Here is a 21176-nt window from a genome sequence, read left to right on the forward strand (position 1 = left end):
GGAGCAAAAACAGAAGTGTTGCCTTTTATATTTTTGTTCAGTGAAAATATAATGTGTGTGTGTGTGTGTGTGTGTGTGTGTGTGTGTGTGTGTGCGTGTGTATGTACCTGAGATCGTAGTTTTGATGCTCTGGACAGCTTCATAATGGTGAGGTGGGGTTCAAACCCTCTGTTGCCTTCTTGCAGAAGACCCTGCTCCTCAAAACGACTCCGCAACAACTCTGCAACACACAAACACAACAGCAAACGTTACATAAAACAACAGTTTAAGGTCAAAGAGGAATGCTGTCAGTTGACATGATGCTAAAAGTCACCACATACAGACAGCAGAGATGTGACAGAGGTCATGAGATGCACTGAAGCCCGGAACATCAGCTGAATATCAACCTGCATTTCCTCCCGATGAGCCGTGTCAAATCCCCTTAATGGACTTTTGTAAAAGCCACAACAGAGGACACACAGACACAGATGGCAGAGAATGTGTCAGAAGACGGACAAAAAGCTTTTCACTCACCTCATTTGGACGTAACACATGAACAAGGACATGAACACATAGAGTAAACAACCCGCAAGGACAGACGCCCACAGACAGAGACGCACACACAGACTGATGGAGGCCCGTAGAGGTATTTTTAGAAGAGGAGCTCTACAGGGAGAGAAAGGTTAGTATATAATCAATATCAGAGGTGGAGGGAGCAGACGAGCGGACAGGAGAGTCTGACTTCCTGCCTTATCCTCATTTTGCTTTTCCACAACTAACAATATGGACTCTCAAATTTTTGTGTTTCATCTTCTTTTGTTTCATTTTTCATCTCTGAAATAAAACTGACAAATTAGACTCGACTACTTGGCGCTATTTCCCACATGAATTATGTTTAATAAATGTAATATATGTTCTGATGCCTCTGTTTAACAAATAGGTGTTCAGACAACGTACAAGTATTGCTGTGATTTTGGCCATAAATAGCCATACTACTGACATACTTCACCTGAGGCAGTTACGACAAAATGTCACCACCTAAACGTCAACATGAAATGAGCTATTATTGACCCTTTCACGCCCAGCGTCCCTTGGCTTGTGTTGTCAAACCTGTTAAGCTTTCACACCTGGCATGTCAATATGATGTTTTTAGAGACATCACTGAGATATTCCAAAGGAAATGATGGCAAATTTCCTGAAGTACAAGTACTGAAATATCAAGGACAAGGAACTGACTACAGTAAGCATTTGAGAGCTATATTCACAATATATATATATTGTCAGCATATTGTATATAAAGAAGAGATTAAAATAGATGAAAAGTTTACTGGACCCAGTGCTAAGTGTCACCTCAGGTCTTGACAATTTAGGACAAAATATTCAGGAACAACAATGTTCTTGCACAGCAGGGTAAGTCATTATATTGGTGTTTTTTAAGTAGGGCTGCAAACTAATGATTATTTTCATTATTGATTCATTTGCACTTTTTTTCCAAGTAATAAATGAATCATTCTGCCTATAAAATGTCAAAAAAGAAGGGAGGATGTACACTGTGCAATTTCACAGAGCCAAAGGTCACATCTTCAAATTATTTTAGCCCATTGCCAGAAAAACCAAATTATCCCGCTTTACATTTCTTTAATTTAATTGCAAACAGCCTCAAATGGTATACAATTTCTTAGGTTAAAACATCAGTTATTTATAATTAATTTTCAACTGTGTGCCTTACTAACGTTAAAGATAGCTAACATCAACAAACACAAGAGTTTTTGTTCATCTTTAATGAATTCAGCTGTGAGTGAGCTCTTACACACGGTTTAATCCATATCCAACATCTCTCCTGTTGCATCTTTGGTGAAAGTTTTGGCTGCACACACTCTGCATTTTGTTGTGAAAGCTTGACAAGCCTCTTGTGTCTAGTTTCGGATGTTAACCTAGGATTGATAAGTGGCCGTTCTAGAGAGGGGCTGAAAGTGTCAACTGAGTAAAACTGTTTCTATCGATACTTTTCCAACACACTTTACATTTGCTGCAACGTGCACTCAGTCGCTCAAAGGTTGGTTGTGTTTGATTGAGTCAATCACAGAGGTTCAGCCTCTATTTACGTCGGCTGAGAGGCACCATTTGTTGGAGCAGATCCACATTTAATAATGTTGATGCTGCATGTTATTATGTCTTCGCAAGAGGACACATTCCCTCCATCACTACCACGCCCTTTTCGGCTCATTGGGCTTGTTTCGAGGTGGACAGCCTGGACAGTGGACGAGAGCAGGCGGCCACAGAAGGAGGTGGTGACAAACAGCCGTGATCAAGTCGGATAGATTTCTGACTTTTCCAGCAGCCTTCAGTCTGTACAGGAAGGCACAGAAAAACCCACATCCTGTTAGATTTGATTCTGATTCATTCAAATCTTATCAGATCCGTCTATCTGTTTGTTCAGTCTCCAATTATTATGATTATGTCAAAGTAACCTCTGAACATATTACACAGGCGATCTGTCATTTCTGTTCATGGTTCAACCTTTTACATGAATTCTTATGTTAAACAGCATCATATCAGTTTGCAGCTGGATATTAATCTGCTGAGGGAACCTGTCACCCTCAAACTACATAACATACATCACAAACACCAGCCTAACAGTCACACACACAACCGCTTTCAGTGCAAACAGGCAGCCGACAGTCAGAGCTATTTGTGTTGTTAAACAGTCCCTAAAATAATTAAAAGTCCAGTGTTAATATACAATAGACTACGTTTAGTTCATGATGAATGCATTTACTCTCTAAATACTAAACGTCACCATCAGCCACAACATGTTTTCTGTTAATAGAAAAAAACCTTCAATAAGACAAATAAATCCCAAATCTCTGAAATTCAACAAGAATAAAGAGTTTATCTGAAACATCATATTGTTGAGATATCATCTAAACCAGTCAGCTGTTTGATCAGCTGAGAGCCAGGCGTTTCCCATCCTGCCCTGGGCCTTCCCGTTGGTGGAGAGAAACTCCGATGCCTGGCTCTAAAATCTGTGTCCTCCTCGATGTAGCGAGATTATCGCCGTACCCTTTTGCATGACATCAGAGCCAAGAGCTAAGAAGAGGACGGACACGAATCTAACCCACATGCATTGCTTGTCGATCGCCGGTGACTGATTCTGCATAGAACTGGCACCGCTCTTAGGAGCAGAGTATTTGGTATGAAAAGCTCACAAAAACTCACAAATAACTAATTTCTCATATAAAGACTGACAATTCCGATAAAATGTATAACTTTTTACGATTAAAAAAAAAAACCTGATAGCCAAGGTAATTATGTACAGCCTCTGCCCTTGCAGCTCTATCTCTTTAAAAGCTTAATTTACTGCATTTCCTATTTATATGAAGCCCTGAGATGAAATGCCTTTTGGGATTTGTCTCAGCTTGGCCATCACTAATATGCCAAATGCAGTATTTGCTCTGATCTGAGCAGTTAATACAGCAGATGAGCAGCGAGGAAGTCCACACGTAAGCAAACATGCTGCTCCAATTCTGTATGTTCCGGCATTTTAATATAAATATGTGTGAGCATCAGGATGTCTTTAAGAGCCAGAATTATAGAATTAGTACTTGGTGAATCACATACGCATTCAGTGGGCAATAAGTGTGCCAAATTGCATGTGTCTCCTTTTATAAATCACTGCATTTTTCTTATTTAGCAAATGTTACTTTGTACGTGTGGACAAGTATGCGTGTGTGTGTTGGTGTCGCAGGAGCAATGGAGCGAGAATCCTCTTAGAAATGTTGGCTTAGTGTTGTTGCCAAAAGCACAACACACAAAAACATACACGCAAATACTTCTGCATTCACTCCCACAAATGTATACAGATGCAGAATGACAAATGTAAGAAGATAAATGAAGAAAAATTACATGCAAAACACCAGATATGTGTGAATATAGTATGCAGCTATGCATGCACACACAGAAAAACACACAAACACCCTATTATTTGACCAAATCCACTTAAACCGTTTAAGAAAAAGGACACGGTGGCACTGAAAATCAAATCAGGGCAAGTTGCAAATCACAGCTTACATCTATCAACACAATATGTTCTTTAGGGGTGCCACAAACTGTTGCTTTCATTTTTGATTAATCTAAAGTTTGTTTATACAATTAGTTGATTAATCATTTTGTGTAAAAATATCAAAAAATCAGCAGATGTCAGTCATATATTTCATGCTTTTTAAGACCTTTTCAAGATGATTTTTAGCCAAATTCCAGACACATTTTTGGACAAATAATCCTTTTCTTAAATAGCATCTATGGGGTCCCATGCAGGTTTTATGTAGGAATATGGTTATTAGAGTGAGTTAAGTTCATTTTCATTTTGCCAACAGATTTGCACAAGTATAATGTAAAATATTAGGTTCGGTGGTAGGTCAGAATTGTGGACTTTCCTGAAGAAATTGCTCAATGGAAAATTGAAATTAGATCAAATATTTGGGGCAATTAAGACCTCACAAATTCAAATTTAAGACAGTTTAATGACTTTTAAGGTCTAATATTCATACAATTGCATTTAAGACATTTTAAGACTTTTTAAGGACCCACAGGCACCCTGTGCTCATCACAAATACCGAGAGCCCAAAGTGACGATTTCAACTGTCCGACCAACAATCCAAACCCAAAGACTTTTCATTTACTATCATAAATGACAAAAAAGCAGAAAATTCTCACGTTTGAGAAGCTGGAACGAGCAAATGTTTGACATTTTTGCTTGAAATGTATGTATTTTTTTATTTATACTTGTATTTAACACCTGACTTAGTTATTTTTAGCTTGTTTTTATTTTCTACTTCTGATTCTTTAATTAAGTTTTAAATGCATTTAAATTTCCTTTTCTAATATATATTTTTTTCTGTTTCAATGCTTTTGAAGTTTTATGTGCTTTTAATTGCCTTGTTGCTGAACTGTGCAATATAAATAAACTCTCTTTGCCTTGAAAAAACAATGAATCAATCATCAAAAAGTGTGGCTATAACTTTTCTTTCAATCATATAACTGATATACGGAGTAGTCGTTGCAGCTTTAATATTTTCACTGTTTGTTTTTATTCAAAACCAATATTTTACACACTACATGTGGCGCATGGCTTAATTTAAAGTCAAATAATTCTGCTAAACCTGCTCCCAAAATCAGTCCACAACAAAAATCAGGCTCAGGCCACCTATGAACTTTGAATGTGACTGTTAGAATAGACCCACTCAGTTTATCACACACACCCAGAATATACCCTTCGATCTCCTAAAGCTGTCTAATCTGTGACCTCCCATACCAAAACCCTCCCGACATCCTCAGCTGACCCCGAGTTCAGACGTCCCTCCACAGGGACACAAAACAGAAAGTGCTGTATCACATTAACATCCTCTAATGAAATCTATCCCCTGGTGAAAATACAGCACAAGAGGTAAGAAAACGACATCGACAGCCAGAAACACATGTCCAAGGAGGACAGAAGAAGAAAGAGGGACAAAAAATGACAAAAAAGTGAAATGTTTACCTGCCAGACTGTCCAGTGTGTGTCTGTGTTGTCCGGGGGTCAGCCCAACAAACACCACCTCCTTCCTGAAATGACTGATCCCTGAGAAGGGCAGCACCAGGTCCCGCCCACCGAGCAGCTCAGCCAATGACAGCTCGACCTTAGCCAGCACGGTCGCCGCCCTATAACAAAATATACACAACATACACACACACACACACACACACACGCATCAATTCACAACTTAATCCTCTCTCTCCCTCGCTCTCATATTACATAACGAGAGAATCTAGTGATTACTAATGGCACAATCTTCTACTTGATGCAGCTTAAGCATCAGTTTCATCAAATAACAGGTCTGGCACGTTCCACAGCTGCATTGATTTTTCGTATCTTAAAAGCCTTCGTTATTTGTAGCACTTTCTGATGAAATGTTAAAACTTCAATATACGGGATGAGGGTGTCTGGAGCAACTTCACCTACTTCCAGGGTGCTTCCAGGGAGAATTGAGATATATCAAAAGCGGAGAAACTCCAGCAACACTTGTAGTATTTAGGACAACTTTATCGCAAGACTGACACGGTTTGGACAGTGGCCTTCATCAGGGTCAGAACTTCGGAACATAAAATTTACTTTTTTTGTACCAAATATTCAATGTGGTAAACCGTTTTTTTTTTTGTTTTTTTTTATATTTCTTTAAATTCACCTAAAATACTACAAATTGGTAGCACTTTTCCTCATTGATAATACTGGTTAGGTTTGCAGTGTGTGTCGTGATATTTGACCACTACAAATGAAGAAAAATGTGCTGAATATGTTCATCGGGACAAATTTACAAGGGCAACTTTTCAGCCTAGACTCTATTTTTCCATGTTTTTAGTCTAAGTGGCACATAGGAACAAAGGTTTTTGAAATCCAGATGTCCAGAGAAAGAACATTGGAGCCCTAAACTGCTTCAGGCTGCACTGAAATCTCTGTAGGCTACTGAGCATCATCAATTTACATCCACAAAAGTACTTGTTTTTGCCACTGACAGGCTCAGATTGTGTGTCTGACGACATTATGGAAAGGATCCCTACAGAGAAAGACCCTTTTCTTAGAGAGTAAGATCATTTTTATTCAACAGCCTCATATTCACTATCCCCAAACAAACCAGACTATTTTTAAATAAACGGTAATTATAGCATGTAAAGAGCCAGCATATTTTCAGAACTGAGCGGATTAATTAAGGGTTTCTTTCAACCAAACCAGAGTTGTTGATTGTTGAAACAGTAGAAAGATGAACCAAGATGTTTTCTGTGAATTTTATTTTGTTTCTGTCAACTATGACTGATCTGTTTTAGGATGATAAAATTACTGTTTATTTAAATGGAGTGTGGTGAGTTTGGATATGGCTGTTTCTGATTAAACAAAAATGATCTTACTAAAGAAAAGCTCTATCTCTTTAGGGATCATTTCCAAAATGTTGTTAGACACTAAAAAAACAACACTCTGAGCCTGTCAGTGGCAAAACAAACACTTTTAGCGGATGTAAATTGATGGTGCGCAATTGACCCTAAATGTCACACTGCAGCACTGTCACTAACACAATACCAATATGAAAAAAATGTCTGGATAATACCCTTTAAAATGTTACAAAAGAAAGGGATGAAGCCAGTTTAAAAGGAGCCATTTTATTCAGATTATTAATAAAAGCCTCAGACTACATTCTAGCCTAGGGCCTGTTCTCCTTCAACAGTGTTTTTAAGCTCATTATTGGAATCTAAACCTAAAATATTTATAGACCTATCGAGCAGCTTTCCTGGAAGTGCTGAGAGGAAGAGATAAAACAGAAGCAGCATCTGACGTGACACGCTGGTAATTAGTCTCTGCAGAACTCTGCATCCCTGTCTTCAAGCAGTAACTTTAGACTGTGCATTCATTACTACAACTAGGGCTGCAGAATATGAGGAAAATATTCAATAAAGTTGTTGAATATGGCTATAATGATATTACTTGCGAGTTATAAACAGATATTAAAGTGCCCTTGGTTCTGTATTTCTGCTGCTTTCAGTATACAGCTAAAATAAAACAAATGCATTGTTGAATTAAAAAAATAAATGTATGTATTAGAAATTATTTCAACCTTTTTTTCATTGAACAAATTGAACACTAAAGTGAAAAAAGGCACTGTTAAAAAAGAATGAAGACACATTTTAAACTGCAGTTTTCTATAGATACTCTCTTTCAAAATATCCCAGAGTGCTTTCAGTGTGTTTATCTCATAAGCTGAAATTGCGATTACAGTAATAACAAAACAAAACTACATCCCTAACTACAACAAACATGAGCAGGGCCCTGTTCGACTTTCTGACGTGAACACGTACAGCATCACAGAGACTGAATTGGACAGCAAGAGAAAATAAGATTGTTGCAGTAAACTAATTTGAGGACTACTCTGTTATTTCAGTATCTTAGCATTAATGTGTGTTATGTCCTTGGGGAGCAATAAGAAAAATGGAGAAACCAGGACAAAAAAAAAAAAGACCAATCTTATCCTATTCTATCCTGCATCAAAGGTTACACATCACAACAAACACTCCCTGTAGAAATACAGTGTACAGCACAGATCTGTGTGTGTGCACTTACGTCAAAAAGCTGATTAGTATTCAGCTGCATGAATGACTGTTTGTGCATCAGCGAGCGGCAAATCAATATTGCAATATATACAGTCTTCTGCATTCACTGTTATCGATACACTAGCACCAGTATTGGAATACATTTTGAACTTTGAACTGTTCAATTTTCTGGCAGCTCAGTCTTAAACAGTTAATGAGCTGTTTGGTATTCAAGCAGTGACTCATCTTCATGCTGTTGAGTGTGTTATGTATGGCACAAATTCAATGTAATGTAATTCAGCGCACACCGTTTCATCTCAGCTGACTGGCAAATCAGTAAAACTGAAACTGCTTTATAAAAAACAACCAAAAAAACAACATTATTTGTGAAACCACAGGATGCATTTTCCTCTTCATATTATGATGTCTTGTATGGAAGCCATGCTCGATGTTTTGTGTGTCAGCAATTATCGTGTCCGGATGCCTCTGTCAGCCCCTCCCGGATGTCACGATGTTAAGATTGCAACAATTAATGCCATTTCAAACACTTCCCATGAAATTCATGTGACCTTGCAATTTTGTCCAATCAGCACATCTTTTTTTTGTAAATATGACCATTTCCTGTGTGTTTCACCAATCGCATACATAACGTTACCAAACGTACTTTATAGTTTGTGGTTGTGACGATGCAGACTTGTGCAACACGAATGTCTCACGTTTACTAACAAAAATTACTGCTAAATACCATGCAAGGCAATCCCCTGATGTTTTGCATGAAAGCAGGGGTAAACTGTTTTGTACCGTGCGCAGAGTTGTGGTGGAACACAAACGACATCTATTGACGAACACACCCAAGAATAATTGAAACATGGACGACAAACAAGACAAATCACCCTTACAGAGACTGTTGCGTCCAGATCTAGAAAAAGCACAGGTGTAATTGACATTAATAATGGCCTCACTCTGCTCAGATGAGCCAGTTCCAGGGTTCAGTTATCGTGCACAGGGGCTCTCTGTCGCTGCACAAAATCATCATTAATGTAAATACTAACACCCGTGCCTATCCTGCTACAACTCAGAAATATCTGCTGTGAAAAAGTTTGACTGTTTGAAACAAATTCACTGTATCGAAGCTTTAAATGCTTGAAATTCACCACAAAAATGCTAAAGCCCCAATTATTGACTGCACTTATTTTCCCCAGTTTTTGAGTTATTTATGACATTTTAGAGCTGTGACAGTGTGTGTAAATATTACTGAGCCAATTAGGGACCAGCAGGTGCATCAATGTGTGAATGTGTTGTGTTTGTTTTGTTTGTGTTTGTGTGCATCCACTCACAGGTCTACTTGCTCCTGACTGGCGAGATGAGTGACTAACAGCGTGATGTGCAGAGTTGGGACAGGGATCATGGCTTTGGCCAGCAGGGGCTCCTGCTGAAGCACCGCCTCTTGGACCTTGGTCACAGCTGAACTGATCTGTCATTGGATAAATGTACATTCAATCAACAGCAGCCGGCTGATGCTGTCACATACAGTGATACAGCGTACAGCTCGTTTTCTCGTACTTCATCACCAATCTTCACTTTCTGAGAACTATATACTATTATGCATCCAAAAAACATCTATAAAAATGAACAGCGTGGTAGCCACTCCAGGCTAGTAAAAGGTACTAGGTGTTTAAAAGGGACTAGGCTTATATTTGAAGTTTTAGGATATTTTTGTTAAAATGTTGGAGGTGAAAGCACAGATTGTTTTGACTTTTGGGTAGTTGGTTTAAGTGCAAACATGCAAACATGAATGATATTGTGAATTTGGTTGCTACTGGAGCTGAAACAACCAGGCGATTCACTGATGAATTTAATGATTTTAAAATCATTGCAAAACTTAGACATGAATTGAAAAGTACATGCAATTTTGTAAAAATGGGATACAGTGAGCACAAATTCCAGCATGATTCTTAAAGCAAACAATTAAGTGGACATTTTTTTACCTGTGTGTTGGTGATAGGGATGGAGACAAAGTAGTTGGGTCGCTTGCTCTCTTTCTTTTTCTTCGTCTTCTTCTCTGAATCTTCCTCACTGTCCACTTTCCCTCCACTGTCTCCTCTCTTCCTCTTTCTCTTCTTCTGAGTTGACTCTGAGCTGCAGACTAGAGGAAGAGAAAACATACTTTACACTTGAAATAAGTAAAAGACTTAATTCAAAGATTATATCATAATAATTTTAGGAATATACACACATCCAAGCTCTTTCCATGTGGTGGGGCTGGTGAGAGAAAACGGAAGCTCTGACATTAAATTCTCAGAAGGATCTGCAGACTTAATTTGTTTCTTCAGTAATTTCATCTTCTCCCTCCTCATCTTCCTCTTCATCTTCTTCTCACTTGATCCTGCTGAGAGAAAAGAAATACATTTATTTATTATTTATTTATATTTAGAAACCAAGAGAACCTCCTTACTCTCCACATTAATAGTATAAAGCAATAGTATACGCAGTTTAAGCAGAGATTTGTGTATACACATTGACAGGCACGTTAAGTCTCTGTGTCAAATACACAAAAACTTTCTGGATGATACATTAATTTAATTATTTATTAATTTATTTATTTTACTGAAACATTTCATTGCATGATAACAGCTACATTTAATAAAGCCCTCCTGAACAAGAGAATTGCAAATTTATTAATAACGTACAGGCTTCTTGGACTTTTACTGCTCATACATGAGATTAAAAACACTTTAACACCTGGACTGACATCTGTTTTCTTGTGTTGCATTCAGATGCCTTTTTCCAGAATTTAACCAGAAAAAATCTGGTTTGATATCTTTCAGAAACTCGGAATTGCTAAAATGTATTGATATCAGTGCCATTATTAATTGTGCTTATCAGTTTGGCACTTATTTTAACAAAATCTACTTATTCATTTATTGACTATGTATATATTGTAGTCTGTTTCACAGTATTACAGCTTCATATATCATTTCATTATTTTTAACATATTTATTAATTATTTTACTTTGTACTGTTATCTCATCATTTACCACTCATTTAAAGTTTAGGTATTTTAATTTTTTTAATCTTTTTTATTATTACTATTATCATTTTATCAATTTATTATTTATTCATTTATATATGTCTATTTATAGGTTTTATTCTACCTCTGATGGTAGCGTTTCCCCAGTTCATGGTTTTAATGAGTACTCCTATTTTTTAGTGCTTTACTTAATCACAAAGTTTTGCTTTCATTCATGTGTTTGATTTGGATTCTGGTTTTGCTGTATGAAGCACGTTGTGTTACAGTCTGTTTGTAGGAAAAGTGCTATAAGATGACCTTTTGCATGACAATTTGTGTTTAACTTCCTTTCTTTTTTCATTTTAATTTTTTTATTATTGTTATTATTCTTATTACTTATGTTTTTGTCACTGCCATACACTCCCTTTTGGGAAAGTTCAGTTGTTTTGTATATCGTGTGTTTAAAAGTATAATAGCTTAAAACTAATAGATACATGTTTAAAACAAAAAAAGAGAGAAAAAAAAGTGCTATACACATAAAGTCTGATTGAACATGTGCTGAATCAGTTTTTGTCAAACCCCGTCAACAAATCAGTCAGTTGTACTCACCCAACACTGTGGAGGCTTCAGTGTCTTGCTGGACCTCCATAGTAACTGCATCCATCTGACCTGAACTCAGCATCTTCATCTCAAACTCATCTTTTTTTCCGCTCTCCTGTCCAACCACACCTTCACCTCCACCCTCCTCCTCCTCATCATCATCATCTGAGGCAATGGCAGCAGTTTCTTTGCCATAGGAGATACAGGCAGGCTGCATATTACACACTGATAGCTGGTACAGACAGGACTGTGCCTAAAACAGAGAGATAACATCACCAGGTCACACAATCATTATGTTGCACTTTGTGTTAACAGGGAGCAAGACTGCATTACTGTTACCTCCTCTTTTTGACTTTTATTTCATTACCTTCAATGGGAGCCGATGTGCAGATGGTTTCAGCGCACTGACGTTCAGACACTGACTGGTAGATCTGCTAAATGGTAGTTTAATGACAGCAAAAATCTTCTGCAAACAAACGATACTTGAGCACGTCGATCTGAAGGGTCTGAACAGGAGGCGACCGAGGAGCATGACACACAAGTGTGACAAACTTTAGCTACAACTGGCGCTAACAATTACAGCTAACAGCCTGACAGCAAAAACAGAGAATAATTACCTACATCTTTCTTCGGGATAGTTACCGAAGAGAAACCACGACAGACAGACTTTGCTTACTTGTGGCTAACAGGTAACACCTGTTGAAGTCAAACAGCCACGCTCCCAACATCTGCTAAGCTAGCTAACTGTTAGCTTGCAAGCAAAACTAACCGGAACATTATTTTCGACAACGTGAGTTTGTGTTGTTGGTGCACAAATGTCGCTGTCGACAGTCTTTGTCAGAGAAACATCCAAACAAGTAACGGAAAAGACGTTTTAGCTCCACAGCACGCGCACGACACACGCTAACTTGGAAAGCCGACTGGAAGCAGCTTCTGTTTGTAAACAATGTCACACTTCCGGCCTGGTTTTTCACAGCAAAAGCGCTGTTTTCTTTCCACAATAAAAGCACCTGGTACTTGACATTTTAACTGCGCCCAAAAATAATAAGCATGAATATTTCCATTGTGTTTTAGTAGATGATTCTGTTAAATTGTATTTACACGAATTCGGTATTTATCAGTGTAGCTGTAATTACTACAGTTTAAAAAATATGCTGCCAAATCATTATGACATCCGTATTTAAATACCCTGGTTTTAACTTGAATAAGATATAATATTTTTGGCCTTTGAGATCAGCCATACAGAGAGTCAAACCATAAAAAGATAAAATTATAATGCATGGTTCTTAAAATGTTTTGCTCTAAATGTGACTGCTGCTGTGTAAGTGTGAATTGTGAAGTTGTTTAAGTTCTCCTGACTTTTTAAAAATCCAAAGCCTAAATTTGCAAGATTTTCTATTAAAAAAAAAAATCACATAGTTTGTCTGCAAAGACAAGTTTCATAGACAAAATGCGCAAACTACTGGTAACCTAGCAGCAGACATTTCCTGCCAGGTAACAGACATGACCACAGCAAAGAGGCATATAGTCGACAGCGAGGGCAACTGACTCCAGGAGCAGTGATTGGTTATACAGTTTTCACTGAAAGATAAAACAGTTGCATTTTACTCATTTGAATTTTATTTCAAGTAACTCATGATGCGAGAGACAGCTGTCCCCCAGGTGTTTTTAAATTTTAAAATCTGGCCCCCATTAAAAAATGTTTGGACACCACTGTCTTAAACTGCTACATTAATAAGACACATGTGCCACGTTAATGGTAAAGGACCACAGACACTATTATTACACCCATTATTGTAGTTTATTGAAAGTATCAGGTATAATACTTATCACACGTTTAATATGCTTTCTGTAAAATAACTTCACAATGAAATCCAGCATTTTTTTTTTTGATTAATTGTTGAGTGCCTGTCCTAGATAAATACACAAAGTTAATTCTTTAGCAAGTTACTAAAATTTTTCACAATCTTAAATTACTTACTGCACATTTAAGTCTTAATATATACAGAAAAGATAATAATGGCAAAACTGATCACTGTACATCCGGCTAGAGGAATTCTATTGTAAACTTTTTTTTCTTCAAATCAAAACTTCCCATAAAGTCTGATGGTCGATGGCAGCTCAAGTCCACTTGTTTTTCTTTGATCTATTAAGTGATGCGTATTTTAAAGAGGCTTTGTTTGTTTTTGTTTATGTTGACTGATTCAAAAACTGCCAAAACACAAGTCACATGACGAAGCTTGAGAACTTCAATCGCGCATAATTAATAATAAAACTCTGTGTTATTACATGATTAAACTGAAAAATAATGTGAGCTGAAATAACACCATCAAGACCACCACCAACAATGCCAGTTCTATTTCTTATTATAGCTTTTTTTTCTATTGACCTCCTTCTAGGATTTGAACCAACCACAACCAGACGCACTGCGAGTCGAACCACCCCAGTTAAAGCTCTCCTGTAATGTTTTGTATATCTCGGAGACAGCAGCATTATTGTGCCCACACTTCAGTAATCCGCACACTGTCTCATGGTAGAAAACGCTGACATGCAACACAACTCTTTTGTCCTCGTTCCATGTTCTCATAGATGCCGTGGGCTTGACCTCACGCATGTGGTACATCAGCACCAGAATGACAGGCTTATCACCTGAGGAGAATGACAGAAAGTTGATAAGGAGAGACAGTCAGGATGGAAAATTGAGCTTAAATCTGTACAGACTGCCCACCAATGATAATCAAAATATTAAAATCTCCCTTTATTGGAATTTTTTGTACACATTAACACATAAATATGTCTTGACTTAGATTATATAAGTCAGAGAACCTTTTAACTCATAGATCACAGAGTGGGAAAATCTTACCTTTGACACCAGCCATGACTGCTTCAACATCTGACGCAACGCGAGAACTTATCGGACAGAAGACAAATGTGATCTGGTAATCCTCATTGGATTCAATAAACGGAACTGAATCCCGAATGTGTTCCTTCACTTTCTCCATCAGCTGTTTTTCGGCATTAAAGGTTTTACCACCAATAACCATCTGGTACCTCAATGTGGCTATAGAAAGAAAAAAGGTTGTGCAAAAACAGATTTACACATTCACAAGAGTGGATTGGACCTATTCATTGATACATTTAGGCCCTATATACGTGTATACAGATAGTTTTTAAGAGATATTTCTCCCCTCTGTTTCACAAAAAATAATTCTGTCCACACTAGAAAGAAAAAAACAACCCAAATCACTATCACACAAGCACAAGCTATCTTCAGTGTAACTCGTCACAAAGGTACACTGTAAAATCTGACAAATTGATTTTACTTAAAAAAAATCTAGAAATCAATTTGCCTTGAAAAATCTTAGTAAATATAACTATTAATTTGCGTTTAGTTTATATCCAATTGTTAAGTTTACTTAAAATTTGGTTATATTTATGTATATATTCATGTTGATTTTGTGAGGTTGTTGAAACTTCAAGAAGACAAGTGTAATAAAAATTAATCTTTCTAAGTTTAAGCAACTTCAGCAAACCAACTTTACTGCGTCACATATATCTGTATTCTGCTCGGCCTAAACTAATCAGTCATATTTGAACATATTAACAAAACAGAACTCACAGATCTCCAAACTTTATCTTTGGAAAATTCCTCTTTTTCATGATCAAGATTATTTAGACTAACTTGATTTACAGAAGTTGTTACAACTTCACAAAATCAATTAAATACAGCTAATTTTTAAAAAATGTTTACAATTTAAAAAACAACAAATATATATATATATATATAAACAATTTTAAATAAACATAAATTAACATTAATAGTTATATTTACTTTCCTTTACTTCCAATCTGTTTCCAAGATTATTTTAAGTAAGCTCAACATGTAAACGTTAAAGGCTAACATTAACGCTGGCGGACTTTAAACCGCGGACAGTGAGGTGGAGTGAAAACACTGGGATGCAGCAGATGGCTCCATTAGTCCGTGAAGTGGTGCAGCAATACTAAATTTGTGAAAAATGTAAACAAAACAGTCTGCGGCTGTTGTCGCTGTTTCTAGTGTACGCTCATTACATAAAGCAACAACAGGCATGTGCAAATTTAGGATAACATGTCATTGTTTTACATGTCCACACAAATAAACAGTGAAAAAATGTGCACTTTAGAAGGCATTTTCAAAAGTCTCTGTTTTGGTGACCAAAAACTGTTTGCATGTGGACAAGAGGCCAAAACACAGAGGAAAATATGTTTTCAAAAATATCTGTATGCGTGTAAACAGGGCCTCCTGTTTTAAACAAACAGTGACAAAGTCTCATAAGACCCACTATCATCACACTGAAGAAGACTGAATATAATGTTGCTATAAGGAAGGTTATTAGTTAACCTTTATATTTGATATACTGTACTGACACATTAACACTCAGTGCTAACACATAAAATCTGACTTTTAAAAGCTGAGTGTCTCATTATTATAGACTCACTTTCCTCAAAGTCCTGTGGAGACAAAATGGTGAAGGGCTCTCCTAATTAGAAACACAACATTATCAATCAGTTAGATTAATTTATATCCAGCAAAAACTTGAATTTTGATAACAAGCAGCTGTCAAACAAAGATCAAAAGTATTTTTGTATGACTCACTTTACCAGATTCAAGTTTTTTCAGTATAATATGGTTAATAAAATATTTTATAATTTGTAGATAGAAGGCTTGGCAGACATGGAAACTAAATATTTGAAGCTCAACATATTTTCAGATCTCACTAGTGCAAAAAAGCGCTTATTTTGAGTACTACTCGAGCAAATGATGCACATTAATGTGGCTGCTGTTGTAAACATGAACAAACATTAACATGAGAGAATTTGATACGTCATAAAAACGTGTGAAGAGGAAGAAAGTGAGATTTACCGTTTGCTGCCTCTGGACAGCCACCAGTTTGGCCAGTAAAGGGCACCGTTTGACTGCTGGCATCTGAGATTTCTGTATCTGGGAAATGAAGTAAAATGGCACAAATGCACTTCATGGTATGTGATAAAAATAAAAAAAATCCGAAAGAGACATTAATTTTGAGATTCAATTGAATTCAATTGAAAGTGAATACAACCAATTAAACATGTTATGAAAGTGTTAAATGGAAGAAAGTCAGAATCACCTTGTGCTTCTGGTGGACGGACATCAGTTTGGTCATACTGGTGCTTCGCTGGACCACAAGCAGCTGAGGTACTTGTACCTGGCAAAAAAACTGTTAAGTACATGACATAATGTAATTACTAACACCAAATACTATAAAAACATAGAAAAACTGATTAACAGCTAATTGTAGTATGGTGGACAGATGTTTAGCCTGAATAGTCACCGGGTAAGACAGTCGAGGGCATCATTTGACGAAACATGTTCAGAATACGTGCACCTGGCATGCTGCCTACAATGGCATAAATGCAATTAGTGACTCCAAATCTTATAAGATAAAATTTACAGATCAACTCCAGACAAGACTTTCATTTTGATATACTACATCATGAGAGAGTAAAGTCAAAGAAAGTGAGATTCGCCTTCTGTACCTTGTGGATGTTCACCAGTTTGGCCAGTCGGGAGCATCACTGAACCACTGCTGTCAGAGGCATCTGTACCTGGAAAACCACATTTAGAAATATAAATGCATTTAGTCGCTCCAAATCTTACAATAAAACATATAAAAACCAACTCTGAAAGAGTCTCTCAAAGTTATAATTCAGGTACAAAGTGAAGAGTGAGACTGACCTCGTGCGTCTTGCGGACGGTCATCAGGTTGTCCACAGTGGGACTCCAGTCCAGGGGTTTCTGATTGCCGCTCTGGCTGATTTGTGCTGAATTCTTCCAGAAGGCCGATGTGAGCATCAATGAAATTCTGGACGTTATCCATTTGGTTCTTCATGTCCTTCAGCATGCCGAGGTACTCCACCAAGACGCCATTGTTAGTTAGAGCGTCTGTACGGAGAGAATCAGACTGTGCATGTTAGAATCTGGATGACAGTATAAACATATTTACATATATACATTTACTACATTCCTGTTTACATCCAGTTCATTCATTTGCAATTATTGGTCACCTGTCTGCCATACATTTAAAGGACATGTGACATTCAGTACCATAATGCAAACATGTAAGTGGCAGGCAACGGCAAACAGAAAAGCTTTGATTTCAACACACAAACAGAGGAAGCGTTACTTCATTCTTTGCATGATGTCTTTACGTGCACAGAAACTGCGGTTTGCTGCCAGATTACAGATCTGAATGTTAAATACAGAACCTTTAAATTCAAGTTTTGTTTTATTCTAAATTGTGTACGTTATTTTTGTTCTTCTACTTGTGTATTTTTTCTTTTAATATAATTTTATGAGCATTACAAAAGCTAGCCTGAGTTCAACGCTCAATTGCTTCTCTGTTATTGTTGTGCAAATGTAAAAAAAAAAATTGTGTGGAGTTGCATAAATTGCTTTCACTATCACTATCATGATCCTCCACCCCCAAGTGTCAAATGTAAAAGTGAAGGTAACTGCTGAAAAGGCTGTACTCACCCTTGAGAAACTGGTCTGGGATGAACCCCTTCAAGTCTCTAAGGATCCGGTTAACTGGCTTCCAAAACAAAAATATTCCATTAAATTTGGCTTGTACAATTCCTGGTGACATGTTTATATCCATATCTCTCTATAATCACATTTAAAGTCGTTACCTGTTTTTGAATTATGCCAAAGATTCCCTTTCTCAGACCGAAATTCTCGGGTCCAGGAAACAGATCGCGTAGATCTTCTCGAGTCAGTAACTTGATCTTCGAGTCGGTGCGTAATTCTGCCTCTGAAACAACAAAAGGTGTGGTGCTCGGTGAGCAGAACTGAAAATAATAGTAATAATTAATAATTTTCTAACACTTATGTTTTTTATTTTGCCTCAGTGTAGGAGCATACGACTTTAAATGACTGCATTTCAGGTCTATTTTAATAACAACTTTTAAAGAAAACACGCCTTCCAAAACATGTTTTTCTTTGTTTTTTTTTGTTTTTTTTACAACTATCCACAACGACCCCATTTATGATATCCAGAAACTGTAAAAACAAACATTATCGAAAGAATTTCACATTTCTGACAGTCCTTGAACACCATGTGGGACAAACACTTCCATCAAAATAAAAGAAAGAAAAAAAAGTGTAAGCTTCACATAATGATATTTTATCAACATTAGTTACTTCTGCGTCTCATCTAAAATTTTACCAAAAATAAACCATTTGCACAAACTAACCAACAAGGCATTTTTTTTTTCAACTCCAGGATTTCATCTTCAACTTTTATCTTTAAAACATCAAAAAATAAGCTATTAATATCTTTGCAGCTTTGGGAACATCAGAAATAAATTAAGAAATAAAAAATAAAAACTAAATAAATAAATAAAATGAACTCCCAACCCCCACCCCACCCTGATACATAAAATACAATTCCTTACTACATTTTATTTTCTAAAAGAGAAACCCTTGTTTTTGTTTCCAGCACCAATGTAACATCTTAAAAGTCTCCTGTGCCTATAAATCTGAAGCCACATAGTCTGACTTTGTTTATAGCTTATTTGCAATAACCACAAGCTTTAAAAATGGACACTTACTCTCCAAAACAGCAGCTGCTCCTTTGTCGAAGCACTTTATTTCCTTCAGTAAAGTTGACATGATTTCACCTACAGAAAAAGCTGATTTATCATATAAATTTCAACACTGTATTGCATCTGTTCTTTGCGTTATGAAACACACAAATCTGTTGTATATAAGTTAAACAGGACAGGACGAGAGGAAGATGAGAGGAAAGAGAAAGAGGCTACAAACCTTCGAGCTGATCGAAGCACACGACAGATGATTGACTTCAGTAATTTCAAGTAAATTACTATCTGCTGTTGTTTAAGTTTCAAATATTTAACCAAAATGCAAAGTCACGTAGATCTTATTTCCGCTCTGCGTTTGTAAATATAACTCGCCGTTTACAATAAAGAGAAAGTGAAAGTTAAAAAAAAGGTTTCGTTGTTACTCACGTCGTGACGTCAGGACGCTTCAGACGTTTGCGGAGAGAGACTGTTCACGCAGACGTCTCTGAAACCTTTTTTCCTTTTTTTTTTAACAGAATAGAAATATTTATTAACAAAAATACGTGTGCATGCGTAATGCATTAAAAAGAAATCTGCTCTTTTTTTCTATTTTTTTTCCCCCAACATTTCTAAATCATGGAAACAAACCTGCTCTCGTTTTTCTGAATTTAGGAGAATTTTTTTTCTGTTCAATTTTCTTCTGAATAAATAAAATGATCTGTCATTAATACAAGAAAAAGTAGATTTGATTTTTTTTCCCATGAAAACGTGTTTCATCATTCTGAGAGAAAATTCTTTAATTTCTATGAAATAAATTCTATTCTATAAATCTAGAAAAACAAATTTTTTCTCAAGTGAATGCGAAACACGGCTGTATTTTACAATACATATAAACATACATTTTCGTTGTCAGTGATATTTTTTTATTCAGTTAATAAACGTCTAAGAGACAGAGATGCTCCAGTTTTTCTGCATTAACAAGACATAATTTTGTTTATTCAGATAAAACAAACAGAACAGAAAAAAACTCCTTAATTCAGAAAAAAGAGCATTTTACCCCCTAACAAATCTTGTCTCATAATTCTGGGATGAAAAAAAAATATAGCCAGCAGGGGGAAGCACTACACAACTCTTGTTACCGCACTTCAACATAGTTTCATGTCACGTGCTCTTAAGTTACATAAACACATTTGTTGATTAAAAAAAATCTCTGTTCTGTATTGGTGTATTAATATATTGAATGCCATGAATGATTTGAAATAATAGTCAAAGGGCCAAAATGAGCTCATTAATCTGGGGCACTCCAACTCCAACTGCTGTTATGCACAATATGATTATGATTTAAATGATAATTTAAATAATGATACCAAAAAGTAAATAATAATATAAAGAATAAATAATAATATAAAGAATAAACAATAATATGTCAATAACAATATACTATTACAAATACCAATAACATTAATATTAATACTACTACTACTACTAGTAGGAAGGAAAAAAAGAATCAGTCAGTAAACTATGTGATCAGATATTATTTCTTGCGTTGCACAGTCGTAATAAAGTGAAACGTTTCTGCGTGTGTAACAAAGTTACAATCTAATCATGTTGTCCTTCTCCAACGACACAGTATATATATATCGTGGATTCTCAACTTTGCTTGCCCAGATTCAATTTTTACAAAAAGACATGAAGCCAGGGGCCAGTTCATAAAGAAACATTAGTAATTATTATATAAATAATTAGCCCAGACCTCTGTTGGAATATTTTTGTATAACTAAGTTCTATTTTCTGGTACTTTATTTACATTTTTTTTTACAAGGATGTGAAGTGTGAATCAATTCTTTTCATTTTTAATTAAAAATAAGGCCAG

General features: G+C 36.4%; 2 protein-coding genes across 9 annotated transcripts in view; both read right to left on the bottom strand.

The window, feature by feature from the left end:
• akap7 (A-kinase anchoring protein 7) overlaps positions 1–12651 on the bottom strand; it is a 63841-nt gene extending 51190 nt beyond the window's left edge. For 2 of the 4 annotated variants that reach the window (XM_042503538.2, XM_088089457.1), the window contains exons 1-7: positions 12072–12651; positions 11714–11957; positions 10331–10483; positions 10083–10240; positions 9432–9568; positions 5519–5679; positions 108–220 (exon numbers count right to left, since the gene is read on the bottom strand). In XM_042503538.2, coding sequence (XP_042359472.1) covers positions 108–220; positions 5519–5679; positions 9432–9568; positions 10083–10240; positions 10331–10483; positions 11714–11957; positions 12072–12236 — 1131 coding nt within the window. In that variant the 5' untranslated portion in view covers positions 12237–12651. The remainder of the gene's footprint in view (positions 1–107; positions 221–5518; positions 5680–9431; positions 9569–10082; positions 10241–10330; positions 10484–11713; positions 11958–12071) is intronic. The other 2 variants (XM_088089459.1, XM_088089458.1) reach the window with 2 other exon arrangements.
• Positions 12652–13483: 832 nt separating this feature from the next.
• Positions 13484–19733, bottom strand: LOC121955100 (uncharacterized). Of its 5 annotated transcripts, none has more exons than XM_042502898.2 (12): positions 19548–19733; positions 19334–19402; positions 18413–18534; positions 18258–18315; positions 17460–17666; positions 17261–17329; positions 17056–17121; positions 16852–16929; positions 16608–16685; positions 16183–16224; positions 14568–14765; positions 13484–14353 (listed from the first exon to the last, which is right to left on the bottom strand). In XM_042502898.2, exons 2-12 carry the CDS (start codon positions 19392–19394, stop codon positions 14100–14102), a joined length of 1233 nt encoding a protein of 410 aa, XP_042358832.2. In that variant the 5' UTR covers positions 19395–19402; positions 19548–19733; the 3' UTR covers positions 13484–14099. The 5 variants fall into 5 exon arrangements, with proteins under 5 accessions (XP_042358832.2, XP_042358830.2, XP_042358835.2 ...); XM_042502896.2 differs by having other exon boundaries at positions 16852–16941; XM_042502901.2 differs by lacking the exon at positions 17056–17121.
• Between the last annotated feature and the right edge of the window lie 1443 nt (positions 19734–21176).

The sequence above is a fragment of the Plectropomus leopardus genome, chromosome 16 (assembly GCF_026936395.1).
Source record: "Plectropomus leopardus strain MGB_pleo_1.0 chromosome 16, ASM2693639v1, whole genome shotgun sequence".
In the NCBI taxonomy this organism is placed as follows: domain Eukaryota; kingdom Metazoa; phylum Chordata; class Actinopteri; order Perciformes; family Serranidae; genus Plectropomus; species Plectropomus leopardus.